The sequence below is a fragment of the Leguminivora glycinivorella genome, chromosome 10 (assembly GCF_023078275.1).
Source record: "Leguminivora glycinivorella isolate SPB_JAAS2020 chromosome 10, LegGlyc_1.1, whole genome shotgun sequence".
NCBI lineage: Eukaryota > Metazoa > Arthropoda > Insecta > Lepidoptera > Tortricidae > Leguminivora > Leguminivora glycinivorella.
In genome coordinates this window covers 19456128-19475042 of record NC_062980.1, presented here as the reverse complement: position 1 = coordinate 19475042, position 18915 = coordinate 19456128, and the positions used below count along the sequence as shown (strand labels likewise).

Here is an 18915-nt window from a genome sequence, read left to right as displayed (position 1 = left end):
TTTCGGAACAATCTCATTCAATTAATGAGGGTTTTCTACTCGTAAATATTTTTTTCCGCCAAGCGATGATGAGGTCTTTCTGACCGTAAACTTAACTTACTAAATAAATGATATACGCAAATATGTGTCTGAGTGATATTTGAACAGCCCCCAAATAATAATAATTCGTTCTCTGCTACGCCTCCTGTAAATATATGTAAACTATCCCATTTGGCCATTACCATCCACCGATTATTTCTGATCCAGTTATACTAGACTTATGATATAATCCTATTTTTTTTTAAACTCGCACTCTTTTGGTCTTAAATGAAAGCTAGTGAAATTTTCTACATTTTATGTAATAGCCTGAGTTGTTTTGCTGATATCTGTCTCAAAATATTAGCAAAACGAATATTTTCATAGAAAGGGAAAAATGCTCTTTTTTGACGCTTCATATCTCAAAAAATATTTGACAGACATTGATAAAGAAGATGTCAAACTGTTTGGAATTTAATGTGCTTTCAATATTACACAGCAACTTTTAACCAAAAATGCATAGTTTTTTAATAAAACGGCAAAAACCAAAAAAAGTGATTTTTTTACTTTTTTTTTTTAAATTACGAAGTTAGCACACCATTTTTTTGCTTGCAAAATATAGTCCTACATTCCCCCAAGGACCCCAAATAACATACCAAAAATGCAGCTTTACATCACACTTTGTTTTTTTATTTCTCTTTTTGACCAGTGTAAATTTACACCACGAAATTGTCGTAAAGCGAAAGAACATATTGCATAACCAATTCCATCCAACCTTTTATTTATTTTTTTTAATTTTCAACAGACGCTTGGTTTTCTGCCAAGTCGAACATATTTGAACGATAATTGACTCCTATTTTATGTGATTTACTAAATTTAAGGACAGAAAATACGGAATTCTAATAAATTGTAGCGAAAATAAAATTATATAACAAGTTTTGTCATCTACAATATTTTATTGCTCAGTAAAATTGTGCAAAAATTATGTTTTAACTGTTTGGCTGTTGAGACCGATTACCTTAGTATAGTATAAAATTTTACTTTATGCTCTAGAGCATAATAATGAGATTTTATGTCGTCTACGCACGACATAAAGGTGCACTTTTTGAGCATGAGAAGTGAAAAATGCCTTTTTTTACTCTCGTATTGACAATTCGTCATTTACAGAGTCGTGCATAGATCTTTAAAACCCTACATAAAAGGTTATTCCCCGGCGCCAGACCCCGCCCGCTCCCCAACACCCATGCAGTCAGCTTTTAACGTATTGTTTAACTCTGTAACCATGGCAGCGCATTGTTATAACGTCACTGCGTGGGTGCCGGCCAGCAAAATAAATAAATAAATAGGTAAGATCTGAATGCAGGTCGCTGATCTGGTGCCATAATATACTATTATGTTTGTACTCATGAGGAAAGGAATCGTTTCTAATTGTCAATTTTTTTTTTCAGGTACAGAAATAACCGGCCTAGCACACCAACTGGGCTACGAACGCGAAGTTATTAGAATATGGTTCTGCAACAAACGCCAAGCTCTCAAAAACACCGTCAGAATGATGTCGAAAGGGATGGTCTAAATCGAACTACAACACCCATGTTAAACATCTACTCACGGTGTGTCCAAACCAACCTAAGTACGTTGTTTTAGTGATTAGTTCAGTTTGGACGCACCAACCGACTGGTAAATGACATAGACTATCGCATTTTTTTTTGTTTTGACTTTAAATAATGGCGCGATTAGTCTATCTCCATGAATCACAGATACTAGAAACATTAGTGATGAGATACAGATTATCGATAATTTTTGTTACAATTAATTATACTGCGTTTAGTTTTCGATCTGGTTCAAAGAATTTATGTTGACAGATAATATATGTTGCATTTATATGAACGTTGTCATGTTTTTCTTTACTGCGATTCAAACTAAAATACAGCTTTTAAGATGACAAGAGTCTTCTAGCACACTTTTTTCATCACATAACTTCATTCCAACCCACCTATAATATGTTCCTTTGCCCATATATTTTAAACTGTCCTAAATCTTTATTGAAACAAAGTAGAGCTGTAGTAAAGATAATTTTATCGCACCTTCTTACATTTCAATAAATGAAATGTTCGTACGAAAAGTCACAGGAATTTCGCTCTTAAAATAAATTTCAGTATGGATAGGATTTTTGATAAAACGTAAAATTAAAACAAATTTCGACTGAAATATTTGTCTCGGCGTAGTTTTAACCGTGAATGGAGTATTGTAGAATAGGCATAGGTGTCTAGTACAAAATCATTAACTAATATCGGGTTCCTGATTACAGCCATTTTTTTTGCTAAATTATACAAAGCTTTCGTATCAGAACTATGAGGGAGTAAATCCCTATCCAGTAAAAATGTTCTGTAAGCGCTTGAACTTCAGCTCATGCGTGTCTTTATTTGATGTTCAACAACAGAGCAGCATTTTTGTGTAGAAGACATATTGCATTTTGTAAATAAGTACAATATTAAATTCTCGATACTTGATAAAGTAGATGATAAATTAATTTATTGAAATACTCTGAGTTGTTCCGTTCTACTTAGCGAATGTTGCACTTTACAAGTTTTAGTAATAATCGATATTATGAAAGTACGTAGATTTAAATAATTATGTCGTCTGTCTTAGCGGCCTACTCAGATTTTTTTATCTAGTAGGTTTTTGTTGATAGATAGGATATAAAACGATATGTAAGTACATTATAGTTAATAAATACGTCGGCGTAAATGTAAATATCGTTTGTGTTTTTGTTTCGTATAATGTATTATTAATTTTAAGTTAAAAAGTAATTTAGCTTTGAATGATAATTTGTATGAATTGACAAGTTGGATTTTTGTGGCCACATTAACGTTTAATTGTTTCAGATATTAAAATATTTTAATTGATCACTTTGTCGTGCATGTTTCATTATAAATACACGTAACAGGGGGTCTCTTAATAGTTATGTGCATATTATTTTGGGTAGATATTATTTACAAAAAAAAACTATAAAATTGCCTCGCATTTGGAAATGTAGATTTTGAAATACATTATTATATTCAAAGATTTTCAAAAAATGGTCGTTATTACAATGTTTTATAAGTTTTTTGTGCCCGAAAAGTATGCACAAATTATTATAGTCTGGTCAAGCTGTTTGTTTACCTAGTTACTTGCGACTCTTTTTAATCGATTTCATTAGTAATAAATGTAATAATAAACTGCGGTTACTATCTAAAGGGTACATATTTAGTGAGTGATCTAAGTAATTACCTTATGTACTGTTCAGGACTGATTGTGAAAAACTGGAGTTATTATTTGAAGTATTACAAAATAATAGTTATTCAATAAAAATATTACCCAACTGTTACCATTTCCTAAAAGTCATATACCTACAAAATAATTTATGAATTTATAGAACACATTACGACCTACGGACATCTTGATTTTATAAATAAAAGTTTATTTTCAAGAAAATTCGTATTACTTAGAGTGGCAAGTGTAAATTATTTAGTTAGAACATTTTCAACTAAGACCTACTGTTAACTGTATTACCGATAGAATAAGGATGTAATTTAACGTATGTTAATGACCAATGAAAACCAACTTGTGATCATTAATATTTGTACTGTTACCTACTACTTTAAACAAGAGTCGTTAAAAAATAATATTATAATAAAATTGAACATATTTTTCGGCTGTTGAAAAATTGTAAATACAATATTAAGGATAATAAAAACTATTTGGATTAATATTTAGGAACAAAGGGAAAAATATTATCAAAATTTATATTTTCAAAAATTATTACAAGTGCAAAAAGTGTATTTAAAAAAAGGGATGTTTGGCCATACTCAAAATTTTACACGGAACGGATTTTTTATCGACTTAAGCACAACACTCCACACACCGCAAGCAGTAAGGTACACAGTGACTCAAAATTGTGCGGTGCGACTTTGAACCTTATCTACTTAAGCCGGAATCAGGTTTTTCGTCACCATTCATAATATAATACAATGCTCTAGATGACTTTAGTAGTAATTTAAATACCTAATGGGAAAACAGTTTAGTAAACGTGCTATTGACGAAAGTAGATAATACAACGCAACGAAAAGCCTGATTCCCATCAAACATTAGTGTAATAGAGAAGGCATATAGGATGCTAAGTACAAAGGATAATTTAACTATTAAACTGCTAGTCCCGTTACGAATAAAGTTATTAAATCTTAATTGTTACTGGGCAAATTCGCATCGCACCGGTTTTCATAATTCGCATGTAACTTGTAAACAATATAATAGTCTAAATACATAAAGTCTACACATAACTCAGCTGTAACACATATTCAAACCAAACTGTAACAATATGTAATAGTGTATTAATTTTTTCTTCCTGTAATGGTACCGAACGAATGACTATGGCTGCTGGTTTATGAAGAAAAGCAGAATAAAGGCAGATAACTGTTTGAAATAATTGTTTTATTATTTTCTTATTCCCCAAACCAATGTATGTACCTAGATAGAAACTTAATATTTTTGCAAAAATCAACAATGCACATAACCTTTAGTTTTATGGATTTAGTTTATTGACAGGAGATCGAATATCGATAAACTCAATTATCGATGCATCTCATCTCTCAACAGCGTATACTAAGTAGTAAGTACAAAGCAGGTAATTGATTGGGTGAAGACCTACTTACCTTACTTTATTACCTTTCTATGTCGTTGTAGAAATTAAGGAAGCCAATAGGATGTTTTTTCCTTTTTTACAGAGAATTATATCCTTATAATATGTTTTTATCCTCGTGAGGTATAAGTTCGGTTAAATTCAAATCATTCAAACAGAGTTCCATTTGTTTTGTTTCGTTCAATGTTAACGATATAAAAAACTATTCTCTGAACTGTTGCAGTGGCAATTACCTATTATTTTTCCTACCAAAAATTATTTCCATTTATATGACTAATATGACTGATTCTTAGGAGGTTACAATAAATAGATCTGAAGAAAAAGTATCGATAATTTGGTTCATCGATAAAGTTACACCCCAGCTGTGACAGCGCCACCCATAGCCCTGATTTCGTATACGCCTGTCAAAAATTTGTCATTTATTTATCCATCGTAATATTAGGTACAATATCTGGGCGACCGAGCTTCGCTCAGTTCTATTTTAATATATCACGTCTTTAGATAAAAAAAAACTCTTATAAATACAAAAACAAAAAAAAAAGACAAAAAACAAAAACCTAATTTCTGGCCGGGATTCGAAACCCTGACACCTACGATCTATCTGCGTACCTACATTAGACCGACCTCGTACGACTGAGCTAAGCGAAATCGATGCGCGCGTGGCGAAATTAAGGACCATATTTTACGTTTACAAACGCGAAAGAAAAACTCATGAAAACTCGAAAATTCGCGTTTTCCGGGATCTAAGGCTACGCTAGATCGATTTTTCACCCCCGAAAACCCCCACATAACAAATTTCAGCGAAATCGTTAGAGCGGTTTCCGAGATCGTCGGTATACTATATAAATAAATAAATATACAAGAATTGCTCGTTTAATAGTATAAGATTCATGTCAAAGTTGAGACTTGAAACTATCTTGAAACCATGACTGGTAGAGCAGATCTGCTAATAAGCATCAGAGCGTTTAGCAAAGAACGTAGGTACAGGCCTCGGAGGAAATATAGACTGGAGTAGCCTTTCAGTTACTTACCCCTCTGCCAAAAAACTTGAACAAATGTTCATAAAGTCACGTAAATACAATTTCACAATCGATCACAGAATCGCCACGACACATATCACTGGTAATTAAAAATGCCCGCGTGTGCTGTGAACACTTGTAATAAGCGCTCAAATACCTCAAGTTTGCAAAAAGATGGCATAATATTCCATTTGTAAGTAATTTTAATATTGTTATATTACTGTTTTTATTATCTAAATGATAATATTTTTGTCATACGTCATCGAATATCGATTTATGTGATCGAATGCAATCGATTTGAAATTTGTTGGTGGGTAGAAATTACGTCACGAACACTCCCCACGAGACTTCGATTTTTTGCTGTTTAAGAAGACACCTAATGTGGTTTACAATAGGGTCGATATTTATATATCAATTTATTCATAAAAAGACGCACTCCCCACGAGACTTCATTTATATATTTTGTAAGAATTAACCTAATTTCAATTAGAATAGAGCATATATTATAATAATATTGACAAGGATAATAAAATTGAAAATTAGAAAAATCATTTGACCGAGACTTCGTCGTAGAGATGTGGGCATGGTCGATGAAATACCAACTATCGATAAAAAAGTATGATTTGCAAACCTTGATCACACAATTCATTTGAAATATATTTGCAATTTTCCGAAAGAGAATGATTTGAGTTTTATTCAAAGTTTAGTTCAAAGTGTAAAGTTTATTAAGTACATGTAATAACATGTACTTAATAAACTTTACACTTTGAACTACCAGTATTGAAAACAGTTAATGAAGACTAAACCATTTCTAGTTTATTTATTTAACCAAGTTTGTCTATAATGATTTAGTACCACCAACCGCAGTAAACGTTGTTGATTAGTTAGTCTGGAAAAATAAATTAATGTTTTATCAAAATGTCAAATATTACTTTACCTACTAATCCTATTATCCATCGCTAGTCCACCCGCGTGATACCTACTACCCAGGATTGTCATTAGTGAATCTTAATATGATTATAATAGTGCCAAACATTAAACAGATCTAGAAAAAACAACGACATCATTAAAATTATAATTTGCTTCATTAATTATTATCGACTTCAGTTATCGATGCCTGCCTCATCCCTATAGTTTGAGACACACACGTGCGCATTTAGTGTCCGTATACACTGTGTTTCTACGAAGTATTTCCATGTGTGATATGTCTGTGTGCATCATAATGAGCATGTGTTATTTTTTTATCATAATGTGCGTGTGTATTGACAATAATATTTTTTGCATTTGTGAGTACTCCTTTACATGTGTTATTTCCTCACCTCCCGCGAATCTTGGCAGAATTATTTGTACGTAGACGCAACATGAAGGCTACTCCAGTCTATATTTCCTCCAAGGTACAGGCAGCACACAGTCGTTGACGCTTCGTGGCGAAGGATACGCCACGTTGTTGCACCAAAAAGAGAGATTGATAGAGAGATGATTGCACTCTTGCCTACAGATTCAGGAAAGAGTAGAAATAGTTTTGGTGTCTTGTACATACCTAACAAATGACCGCACTGTACCGCGACCTTGGAACTTTTTCACGTAGAGAGCGAGAAAAAGATAACTCTTTCTGGTTCCCACTTACTAGATCAAAAACTAGATGTAGAAAATTTAACGACACATAACATTTTCAAGTTGGAAAAAGGCCTTCGCCTAAAAAGTTAGAAACTAGTTGTTTTTATTACAACGATAATAGGTATGCATAATATTACCGGTTATTACCTACCCACTTAAGGGATATTCATCCTGTGTGTAACAAATGCTATTTTAAGAGTGATGTTTTTACATAGATGAATTACAATTACATAGGTAGATACAGTATTTATTCATAGACGGTCAAGCAAATCTTGCCACTTTAAAAAGGTGGGAAATTTTCTATAAGACTTTAACCCTTCGCGTTCGCTCCTACATTTTTCAAATTTGTCGCCTTGTTATAGTGACAAAATTTAATTGATCGTCAATTATATTATTACTTAATTATCCAGTCACCTAGATACTCTAGATAGACAGGTAGGGATGGACGGAGTTATAAGTAGGTACTTACCTACGTCAACACATCTGCTATAAATTATGCTGTCGTCAGAGTGTGAAAATAGACTGAAAATCTCATTGCTACCTCACTGCAAACGAATTTTCCGTCAAACGTCAAACTACTGTAACCAATCAAGTCGATCTTAATTTTCTAAATTTGCCGCTTTTCTCTAATGACGGAAATGGGTTGACAGACTTATGAACTGTTATCGTTTTCCCATTGTAGTGTTTGTAGTTCAGCGATTAAATCGAATTAAATTTAGTTTTATTTCAAAAATCCTTATCCACGTTTATTATGTACAATAAAATGTACCCCAAAACCATGTAAAAAAAAACAGCAATTGAATTCCGGATGGAATTTCCGTCGAGTTTACCGTCAGCCAAAGCGAAGCAGTAACAAAACGCAACGTTGTCCTGTTGACGTTTATCTGTGGAAATTAAATATGGCGACAATTTATAAAAAAAATAAACAGTAGAAAAATGATAAATGGATGTACTGCGTAGATACTGGCCATTTTAATGGCTTTTCGAGCTGAATTTATACAAATTTTACAGCTTGTAGCCATTCATTAAGGGCAAGGTGACTTATAACGCCTATGTGTCTTATGCAATGCGTTACAATAATAGCTTGTAGCTGCCGCTTAACGAAGGAAGGAAAATACATGAGTGAGGTCAAATGATTCACGGGGTTAACAAAGTTTACAACGATAATACGTAATTGTGCTGTGTCTGTGAGAGTGTGTGGTGGTGTCAACGGTCGCGAACCATCTGCGGCCGAACTGTACCGCGAAGTGTCTGACTTATAACTTAAGAATTTATTCCGGTTTCGATGAGTAATCGATTAGATGAGATGATTGAAAGCGTTTCGCGTCGTGCCTTCAGTAGTTCCAGTGGCACTTACAATGTCCGAGCGTTGGAGCTGCAGAGAGAGCGAAAACTCAACATATTAAATGTTACCGTGCAGTTCTTGGACGACACCCAACACTCTTTTCAAATTGAGGTAAGGACAGCTGTTCATCATTTGTTGACAAGTTTTTTTTTGCAAGTTCTGTCATGTAGCAGTTTGTCAGCCAGTATTCTAAATTAAGACCTAAGGCTAAGTATCAATTAAACTCTTTTAAGAAGTACTAGAACAAAATCAGGACTGGCTGTATTGCACTGATTAAAAATACCACGGAAGTATAACTAAAAAAAATACTACCAGTATGTTCCAAATTTAATTTTTAGCAAGGCATATTATAAAATACATTTTGCTAAAAATTATTATGTATATAAAGAAGCTTTATTATTTTTCTTTAATTAAAAACAAATACCAATCAAATATTTTTAGTCACTGGGGATAAATTACCTTCTCACAAACCTGATTTGGTAAATCTTTATTGAAATATAACTACACTATACTTGACTATATATACTTGATGTCTCGCACTAGGTACATTTATTTATTTATGTATATGTGTATTTTATTCTATCTATATGTATTATACTAATATATATGTAGGTTTACTTATTGTATTTGTGTATGTTTATTTTATAATAGAAGGTATCGACTTGTATTTAATCGTTAAAATCTCATACTGGCTTTATAATCTTGTGCACCAAATTAACTATCTCTGTTTTGCCCAATGGTTGACTGGTAGAGAATGCCTTAAGGCGTTAAATCCGCCATTTGTACTTTTTATTGATAATTTGTGCAATAAAGTTTGAATAAATAAATAAATAAAATACTGAAACTAGTTATCTTGGATTCTTTCTCTCGATCTCTCTCTATATTCTTATGATTGTACTACTTGTTCTAGTGCAAATCTTTCTTCTTCATCTCGAAAGAATCATTTATAATAGCCTAAATTGTGTCCCGCTGCTGGGCAAAGGACCCAAACTATCTGTGAACCGCAGACATTACTACTTCTCAAAAGTAGGTATGATTTTCAATTTTAGTTACTCAAAGCATGTCTGAATGAATGACAGATATCTTTCAATCCACACTATTTTTAATTTTAAAATGCAATGCAGCATCAAAAATTCCACATAATCAAATATGAAGTAGGCAGATCATGTACAAAATAGTGCAGTGATAACATGCCATGTCAGATTTATACTATTTGCTATTCATTTATAAAGCACACAACTCTGATAAGATATGAAATTTGAGTGAATTAATGGAGGGGCAAATGCTATCGTACTGCAATTTATTATATTGCATTGCTTGATTGCCCTACTTATGGTAATATAGGGTAAATGTAATTTAAATGGCAATTAAGCATAATTTAACTAAATATTGTTAATAGTCTTGATGTTAAGTGTGGAAATCTAAATTCCTCAATTGGAAACAAGTAGTTAGTACAATGAAAATATAGATATAAACTTATACCTAATATGTAATACCTAAATGTCTTACTTAAAATGAAATTAATTATTCATTTTTCAAGTAGGTATATTACAATGCGCATATGAACGTCATATAAAGCTACGCCCGGCTCTAACCCTACACCTCAGCCTCGAGAAGATTTCAGTCCCCCCTGAGTTGGAGGGGGGTATCCACTATGGGACCGGCAAGAAACTCGGCAGGCCACTTCTTTTCAAAACATAACATCTTATAATTAACATGCATTAAATAACAAGATACAATTTTACATGCAAAAGTACTCATCAAAAAAATATTAACAGACTAGGTACTTAATATTGTCTTCGGTTACTGCGATAATTACTCATGAAATAAAACTATGGAAACGGATTATATCGCGTATAATCAATTTACAATTCATCCTGACGTTTCGAACACTTTACAGCGTTCATGGTCAACGGGTGACTGAGGAAAAATTACAATACAAGAAATATTAGCGAACCATGACCATGACCATAAATAATATAGATTTCTAAGGCAGGTTCACACACTATAAATAAAGCTAGTTATACAATATTCAAAAAAATTACCATTAGATAGATAGATAGATAGATAGATAATCATTTATTTGATTTCTACAATACACACCAAAATTACACAATTAAAACAAAAATAAACAATAATAAGTACTAACACTAGAAAAAACCAGTAGCATATGGAACTCAAGGCCAAACTGGCCTCTAAGAAGCTCGGGGTGCTCAACAGAGCGAAACAGTGCTTCACATCGGGTCACCGGCTTTTGCTATACAAAGCACAGGTTCGACCGCATATGGAGTACTGTTCTCATCTCTGGTCTGGAGCACCGAAATACCAACTTCTTCCACTTGACTCTATCCAACGTCGGGCAATTCGTATTGTTGGCGATCTCGATCTCACAGCCGGTTTAGATCCTCTTAGCCTTCGGAGAGATGTTGGCTCTCTGTGCTTGTTCTACCGTCTGTACAACGGGGAATGTTCTGATGAACTCTTTGACTTGGTGCCACCGTCGCGCTTTTATCACCGCACCTCCCGCCAAAGAAACAAAGTTCATCCTCACTTTCTCGACACGTGGCAAACCAAGAACAAACGGGCCTCCCGCTCGTTTTTGCCCAGAACGTGTAAGTTGTGGAATGAGCTACCTTCTGAGGTGTTTCCCTTGCGCTATGACATGGGGTTCTTCAAGAAGCAGGTATTTAGGGTTCTCAAAGGTCGGCAACGCATAAGTGGCTCCCCTGATGTTGCTTATGTCCATGGGCGGCGATGACTGCTTACCATCAGGCGGCTCGTCTGCTCGTTTGCTGCCTATTTCATAAAAAAAAAAAAAAAAAAAATACATTAAAATGTGGGTGGGTTTGCTGTGTGCGTTGCAGCAAAAACAAAAGGGCCCTGGCTCAGTAATATGCTCCACTCTTTCGGGCGAAGCTACTGATAATTCTGCTAGAACCCAGGTCACTAACAGATCATTGTACAAAAAAAAAATGTAAAAATAAAAATAAGACATTAATAGTTTGCCTATGTCTAAACGATTGCTTTTTGTACTATGTTAAAAAACAATTAATCAATTACTCATTAGGTACTCTATGGATTAGTTTCAATAAATTATATTATAGCTTAATAATATGTCGTTCTTTGTCAGAGAAAACATATCAAATTGTTACAGAAGAAAAGTTGATCACACTATCTGAACAGATTTCCCCGGTATCTGGGAGAAACCCAAATAGATGGTAGGCCCATGTGGGTTGTATCAATATTCTGATATATTTACTAACATACATAGTCAGAGAAGTTCAGAAGTATTATAAATTGGGTACATAGTTTACTTTGAAATCTTTGAATTTGTTCAGGGTTCCATCTATGCACCTATTTATTCTTTAGCTATGTCGTTTCTTTTTTATTACTAATATAAAACCTTTATTGAATTCCAGAAAAAAGCAAAAGGCAGTGCATTGCTGGACCAAGTGTTTCAACATATAGAACTTGTTGAGAAGGATTACTTTGGACTACAGTTTACGGAGAATGGTGCATCACCAAACGCTACTAACACAGAAATTACGGTATGTATTTTGTATTTAATATGAGTATGTAACTGTGGCTTAAAGCCAGCAGATATTTAAAGATGGGCAATGGACTGTACTAAATATGAAGAAAAAAGTAATGCTGTACTACCGCATATGGTGCTAGTGGGCTTACCTGTGATGCGGCGACGGTTGCGGCGGCAGAGGCCTCTGCTATTTCTGGTTGCAGGGATATAATTATGTTAGTATTTGACTGTTTTTGCTTTCTCTCGTATTTTCACTTGGTGACACTGACTTGACTTGTAGTAGTTGACAAGACATGTAATTTTGATTGACAGGCCAGTAGCCGCACTAAACCCAATGAGGTAGTACAGCGGCATAAATAAAAAGGTTGTATACTAAACACCCCCCACCGAAAGCACTATGTGGCTTTCTCATTAAATATAAGAAAAATAAAGAAATAAAGGAAACAGAATTTGCGCATTCTGAGGCGCGAGAAATAGAATCTAAGCAGTTCATGTTTACATGAACTGCTTAGATTCTATTTATTATTATTTAGAAAAGAGGGAATTTAGTAAGTATAGGGTAGAGGACACAGTTTATTAACAGGCCTCAGGAAAGAATTGTTGGCTTTAGAGCGCAGAGTAACCTTGCGCACAATGCCGTCTAAGCCGGGGTGAGTTTGTTGGACAATTGCAAGCGGCCAACTACAAGGAGAAACTCGATCGTCTTTGACCAACACTAAGTCTCCTACTTTAATATTGGGAGGCGAGGTGAACCATTTTGACCTTTGTTGTAAGGTATTTAGATAGTCTTGGCTCCATTTCTTCCAAAACAGTTGGGAACAATTTTGCAAATATTGCCAACGTGATAGATGATTTACAGGTACAGACTGCAAATCATATTCTGGCACCGCTGTAAGACTCTTGCCTATCAGAAAGTGTCCAGGCGTTAAGACATTAAATTCACGGGGATTATCACTAGCCGGTAGTGCGCATAGTGGTCGTGAGTTCATAATGGCTTCAATCTTACAGAAAATTGTCGTGAGTTCCTCAAACGTCAAGGCTTTGTCGCCGACAGCCCGCACGAGATGATATTTCGCAATGCGCACGCAGCTCTCCCATAAACCACCCATATGAGCAGCACTAGGAGGATTGAACTGCCAATTAATCAAGCGCTGAGCACAGCCGTTCAAAATATCATTTTGGTTGCCCTTGTCAGACATAAATTTCTGAACATCGGCAAGATGTTTGCTAGTTGCTGTGAAATTCGTTCCACAGTCGGAATAAAAGCACGCCGAGAGGCCGCGTCGAGACACAAATCGATCTAGAGTAGCCAAAAAGCAATCAGCAGATAGAGAGGACAGCGTTTCCAAATGCACGGCTTTAGTTGAAAAGCAAACGAAGACCGCTAAATAAGCCTTCTCTATCTTCGCGTTGCGCCGTAAACTTTCCTTTATGTAGAAAGGTCCGGCCAGGTCTACACCTACATGCTCGAACACTTTATTTGGCAGCAGCCGAGTTGATGGAAGATCACCCATTTTAGGCTGAAGCAGAGTTGGCTTACATTTAAAGCAGTTCTTGCACTTTCCGTGAATTGATCGAATAAGGCTACGAGCAGACAAGATCCAATATCTCTGGTTAAGAATATTTTGTAAATTCTGCGGACCCGTGTGCAAATATATTTTATGAAAATATTCAACCAAGAGCTTCGTAAATCTACTTTGCTTCGGCAATAATAAAGGATGCTTCGCATTATATGGTAGGTCAGAGTGCGGGATACGACCCCCCACCCTGAGGAAGCCACGATCGTCAAGGAAGGGTGCAAGCTTCCTTAACGAAGGGATGTACGTGATACCCCTTTTCAAAGAGTCGATTTGCTCTTTGAAGTAAGCGGCTTGTACTAATTTAATCAAGCTATCATGGGCTTGATTCAAGTCTTTAGTCGTTAAGACTTGGTTGCAAATAGCAACGTCACCGCGGGATCGTCGCAGTAAACGCAAGATCCAGGCGATGCTCCTTTGCATTCTAGAATAAGAAGAGAACTGATTGCATACGCGATCAACAAATTCCAGTTTGTCTTCTTCTCCCGTTTGTTGGGATAGCAAATTAAACGTATTTGTGTTTGATTTCATCTCTGGGATTTGTATTTCGTTTTTGTTTACGAACGGAGACACAGGCCAATTCTCACGATCGCCATACATCCAAGCGGGCCCTTCAAACCACAGAGAGCTATCAGCCACGAACTGCGACGGAGAAATACCTCGGGAGGCGACGTCTGCCATATTGTTTTCGCTATTCACATGACACCACGCGTGAGGAGGTATGGACTCTGTGATTTGCGTAACACGGTTACACACAAATGTTTTTAACTTATAAGCGTCAGTTTGTAGCCACGCCAAGACAATAGACGAATCTGTCAAAGCTGTGATTTTAGTCACATTAACCCGAGTTAAACTCTCACAGGCATACTTCATAAGTTTTGCAAGAAGAGCTGCAGCCATAAGTTCCATCTTCGGGATAGTTTGAACTTTGACAGGTGCCACCTTTGTCCTTGCCATTAGCAATCTGCACTTAACGTCTGACTGATGTCGTGATATGACATAAATGCAGGCAGCGTACCCTCGAGAAGACGCGTCGCTGAATCCAACTAGTTCGCATTCCGTTACATTTGGAAGCAAGATATGACGCTGAATTTGCAACTCGGATAGTCGGGGTAGGTCTTCAATAAACGCCAACCATTGTTCACATACATCTTGAGGAAGTGGATCATCCCAGCCGAGACCCACCTTCCAAAGGTCCTGAAGAATGCTTTTTGCAACAAATGTGCATGGAGCAATGTATCCAACTGGATCATAAATCGACGCAAGTGTTTTCAATACAGAGCGCTTAGTATTGACGGTATCCTTCTTATTCATAGAAAAGCTGAACGAATCAAACACCGGAGACCATTTCAAGCCTAAAAGCTTTATCGAAACGTCATCTCTGTCCTTCTGGAAAGTGACAGTAGTTTCACGGTGCTCAGCAGGAACGCGCTCAAATAATTGTTCACAGTTGCTAGACCACTTCTTAAGTACGAGTCCTCCGCACTGTAGCATATTAATCAATTCGTCCTGTAATGCACATGCTTGAGAAAAGGTCGCGCATGACCACAGGATGTCATCCATGTAGATGCCTTGATGTACAACTTCAGCAGCGGAAGGGAAACGTTCGCCTTCATCACTGGCTAATTGTAGCAAAGTGCGTATGGCTAGAAATGGACTTGAACTTACGCCATATGTAATTGTTTTTAATTCATATACTTTTATCGGCTCATCGACGGACGATCGATATAAAATGTGTTGATATTTTCGATCAGACTCGCGCACAAGAATTGCGCGATACATTTTGCAAATATCACTTGCAAAACAGTATTCGAATAATCGAAAATTTGTTATAATGGCACCTATATCACGGTATAGGTTTGGACCCGTCAGCTGGGTGTCATTAAGAGAGACGTTTGTAGACGTTTTCGCACTAGCATCAAAGACGACGCGCAGAGGTGTAGAAGTGCTGCTTGGCCTTAAAATGCTGTGATGAGGTATGAGATAGTTACTCGGCTCGCGTCCAGTGTACAATTCCATGTGATCCAGTTTTTCATACTCCAGCATGAAATCATTGTAGGCTTGTTGCAGCACTGGAGAGCACGTAAGTTTGCGCTCCGTTGCCAGCAGTCGACGCTCTGCAGCAGCACGAGAGTCTCCGAGTATTGGCGCATCAGGAACAAACGGCAGCGGCACGATATACCTCCCCCCCTCATCACGGGAGTGATCACGCACGTAGATATCTTCAGCTAGTTGATCTTGAGGGCTGAGCACAGATTTGCACGGCAATTCCTCTACTTCCCAAAAGTCACGCAGCGTTTTGTCCAAAGTCTTCTCTAAAGAAATCGTCAAATGGAAACTCCGTTTGTTGTTCGGTGTCGTTGTACAATCTTCCGCTAACGACAAAACCAAAAATTGTTTCAATCACTTTGGGAATGTTCGGTTTGACTGTAGTAGGCTTGTCCATAATCAACTCTGATACGACGCCATTATCCAGTAGAATATCCACAGATGACTTCTCGAAAAACAAAGGATCAGCTAATTCGAAGTCCTTATATTCTTCCACAACATCTGGTGGAAACGAAACATTTGGCATTTCAGATGACACCTTCTCTACAACGACCATCTCCACCTGGAAACTCGGAACGTCCGATTTACACGGCTGCAAGTCGCATGTCACCATGCCAAAGTTTTTGACAAGTTCACCTCCTAGTCCAGACACAGTGTAAGGACATTTATTGCGAGGTAGGCCCAAACGTTGAGCGCAATTTAAAGTAATAAATGAGCTTTGAGCTCCAGTATCTAGAACAGCACGGCAGTTCTGATGTTGACCAGTGACGTCAACAACTAGAGTCCTCGTAGTCCCCAACACTACACCGTAGGAACCTGAATGTTCACTCACGGAATGAAGATTCTCAGTTCCAGTTGGAGCGGGCGTCACACTCACGGAGCGCGGCGGCGTAGACCCCGCTGCATGCACGGCAGCGCGGGGCGTCTGCAGAGTCGGCACGGCCGGCGCCTGCAGAACACTTGCATCCCGATGTAGCAAATAATGATGAGGCTGAGAGCAAACTCCACAAGTCATGTTGCTCTTACAACTTGACGCTTCGTGACCACTTTTCAAACAGTTGCTGCATAGCTTCAAGGCGTTGACACGGTCAATCCTATCTTGAAGTGACAGTTTACGAAACTGTTCACAACGATAAATCAGATGATTTGAGTTGCAATGCAGGCAAGTCATAAGTTTGTTATGGTTCGAATTATTTTGAGTATCATTACGAGAGACAGCTAATCCAACCTTTTGTGAAGACGAGGTCGCGTTCGAATATTTATAACTGGCAGGCCTATTATTTGTGTGAACGACGCAGGAGACGTCATTTAAATAAGTTCAAAATTGTAAATTAATTGATAACTTAGCTTAAGTAATTCTGAAAATAAATGGTTGATCTCTGCTTACATTCATTTAAGAGGCAGGCCTCAGGTCGCCTAGGCGGCCTGAGCCCCGACCTAGAATCTTATAAGATTCAAATTAGAATAAGAAAAATCGATTGCATAAGAATAAATAAAACAAATCAGTGTAGTAGTAATAAAGTTTATTAAAATAAATGACAAGTTCTGAAGGGCTAGGGAGAGCGCATGCGCGCGCAGCCTAGGCGCTAGAAGGGTATGCACGCGGGGGGCGCGATCGGCCGGGATTCGGCTATAAAACCGAGCCCCGATCGCGCTCCGGCGTCAGTTTGTTCGAGCCGCGCCAGAAGAAGGAACCCTCCCGAGCCCTCCGGAACTAGAAGAAAGGAAGCAGTGTGTTATTGCCCGTCCTGCTCTCACCCCTATGACCCGATCAGCTGATCGGCGAAAACAGCTGATCGCCTTTCGATACCTACAGTCCACATATCTACGTACGATCTCATTCGTATCTAGGGCCGAACACTCACATTGTTTGGTCCTTAGCGAAGCCGGATCTCTGAAGCAAGAAGAAAAAGGGCAGGATGGCAATAACTAGAAGCAGAAACGGAGCTCGGGAGGAATCATCTGGCAGCGGCGGCACTAATACGAACACCGATAACACGTCCGCTACCGCTGGGACGTCCGCGACCGCTGGGACGTCCGCGACGGACGGCACGTCCGCGACGGACGGCACTACCGCGACGGACGGCACTACCGCCACGTCCGACACCGACGCCACGGGCACCACGACTGGCACGGGAACCACGGCGGACACAGAAGCAACGACGGAATCAGGAGCAACCACGGAGGGTACAAGCGCGGCCCAAGAAGAGGTCACGCCCGAGGATGCCGCCGTCGCCGCCACGCCCGCCGACACCTCTGGTATCAGAGCCACGCCCGCCGCCAGCACCATAGCCACGATCGTCGAAAAACAGCTGATGCCTCCACCGCTCGGCACGAAGAGGTGCGCTAAGCCCGCTCGGTCACACCGATCCAAGGCCTCCAGCAAGAGGCTCCTCGCGGAGCTAGAGGCCAAGGAGAAGTTAGCCGAGCTGGAGCTCAAGCGCATCGAAGCCCAAGCTACGCTGGCAAAAATCAGAGAAGAAAGAAGAAACCTCTCCTCGTCGGGTGAAGACTCCGAACAAGAAGAGGAAGACCTCGGCCCCCAGAGATTAGCCGATTGGTTCGACCGCCCGATTCAAGACACGGTCGAACACCACGCCGCGCGCCCCCCTGCGCACCGCGCGCGGCACCACAAGCAGACAATGGATGTGACGTCACTCGCAGCAGCCCTGACCGACGCCCTACAAGCAAACAGATCGAACAGGAAGTACCTGCCAGACCTGCCGTCGTTCAGTGGACAGTGCGCGGAGTGGTTACAGTTCAAAGCCGCTTACAACGAGTCGGCGCCTAGTTTCGCGAACAGTGAAAACGTCGCTCGCATAAGAAAGAGCCTCAAAGGCGCCGCCCTAGAAGCCGTCAGTGCACTCCTCATCAGCCAGCCGCGTCCAGACGATATCATCAAGGCCCTGGAACGCCGCTACGGGAGGCCCGACGCACTACTCCTGAACGAGATGGAGAGAATAAAGGCCTTGCCACGACTAGCCGAGAGCCCGCGCGACCTGTGCACGTTCGCCGGACGTATCGCCAACGCCGTGACAACGATCGAGATATTGAAGAAGCCTCAGTATCTTCACAACCCC

General features: G+C 38.5%; 2 protein-coding genes across 7 annotated transcripts in view; both read left to right on the top strand.

Moving 5' to 3' along the window:
• LOC125230060 (POU domain, class 6, transcription factor 2) overlaps positions 1–4471 on the top strand; it is a 310978-nt gene extending 306507 nt beyond the window's left edge. For all 5 annotated transcript variants that reach the window (XM_048135050.1, XM_048135053.1, XM_048135048.1 and 2 more), the window contains one exon: positions 1464–4471. In XM_048135050.1, the coding sequence (XP_047991007.1) occupies positions 1464–1588 (125 nt within the window). In that variant the 3' untranslated portion in view covers positions 1589–4471. The remainder of the gene's footprint in view (positions 1–1463) is intronic.
• Positions 4472–8235: 3764 nt separating this feature from the next.
• The window catches only part of LOC125230029 (tyrosine-protein phosphatase non-receptor type 4), a 34059-nt gene continuing 23379 nt past the window's right edge, over positions 8236–18915 (top strand). The window contains exons 1-2 of one of the 2 annotated variants that reach the window (XM_048134952.1): positions 8236–8785; positions 12094–12222. In XM_048134952.1, coding sequence (XP_047990909.1) covers positions 8615–8785; positions 12094–12222 — 300 coding nt within the window. In that variant the 5' untranslated portion in view covers positions 8236–8614. The remainder of the gene's footprint in view (positions 8786–12093; positions 12223–18915) is intronic. The other variant, XM_048134951.1, reaches the window with a different exon arrangement.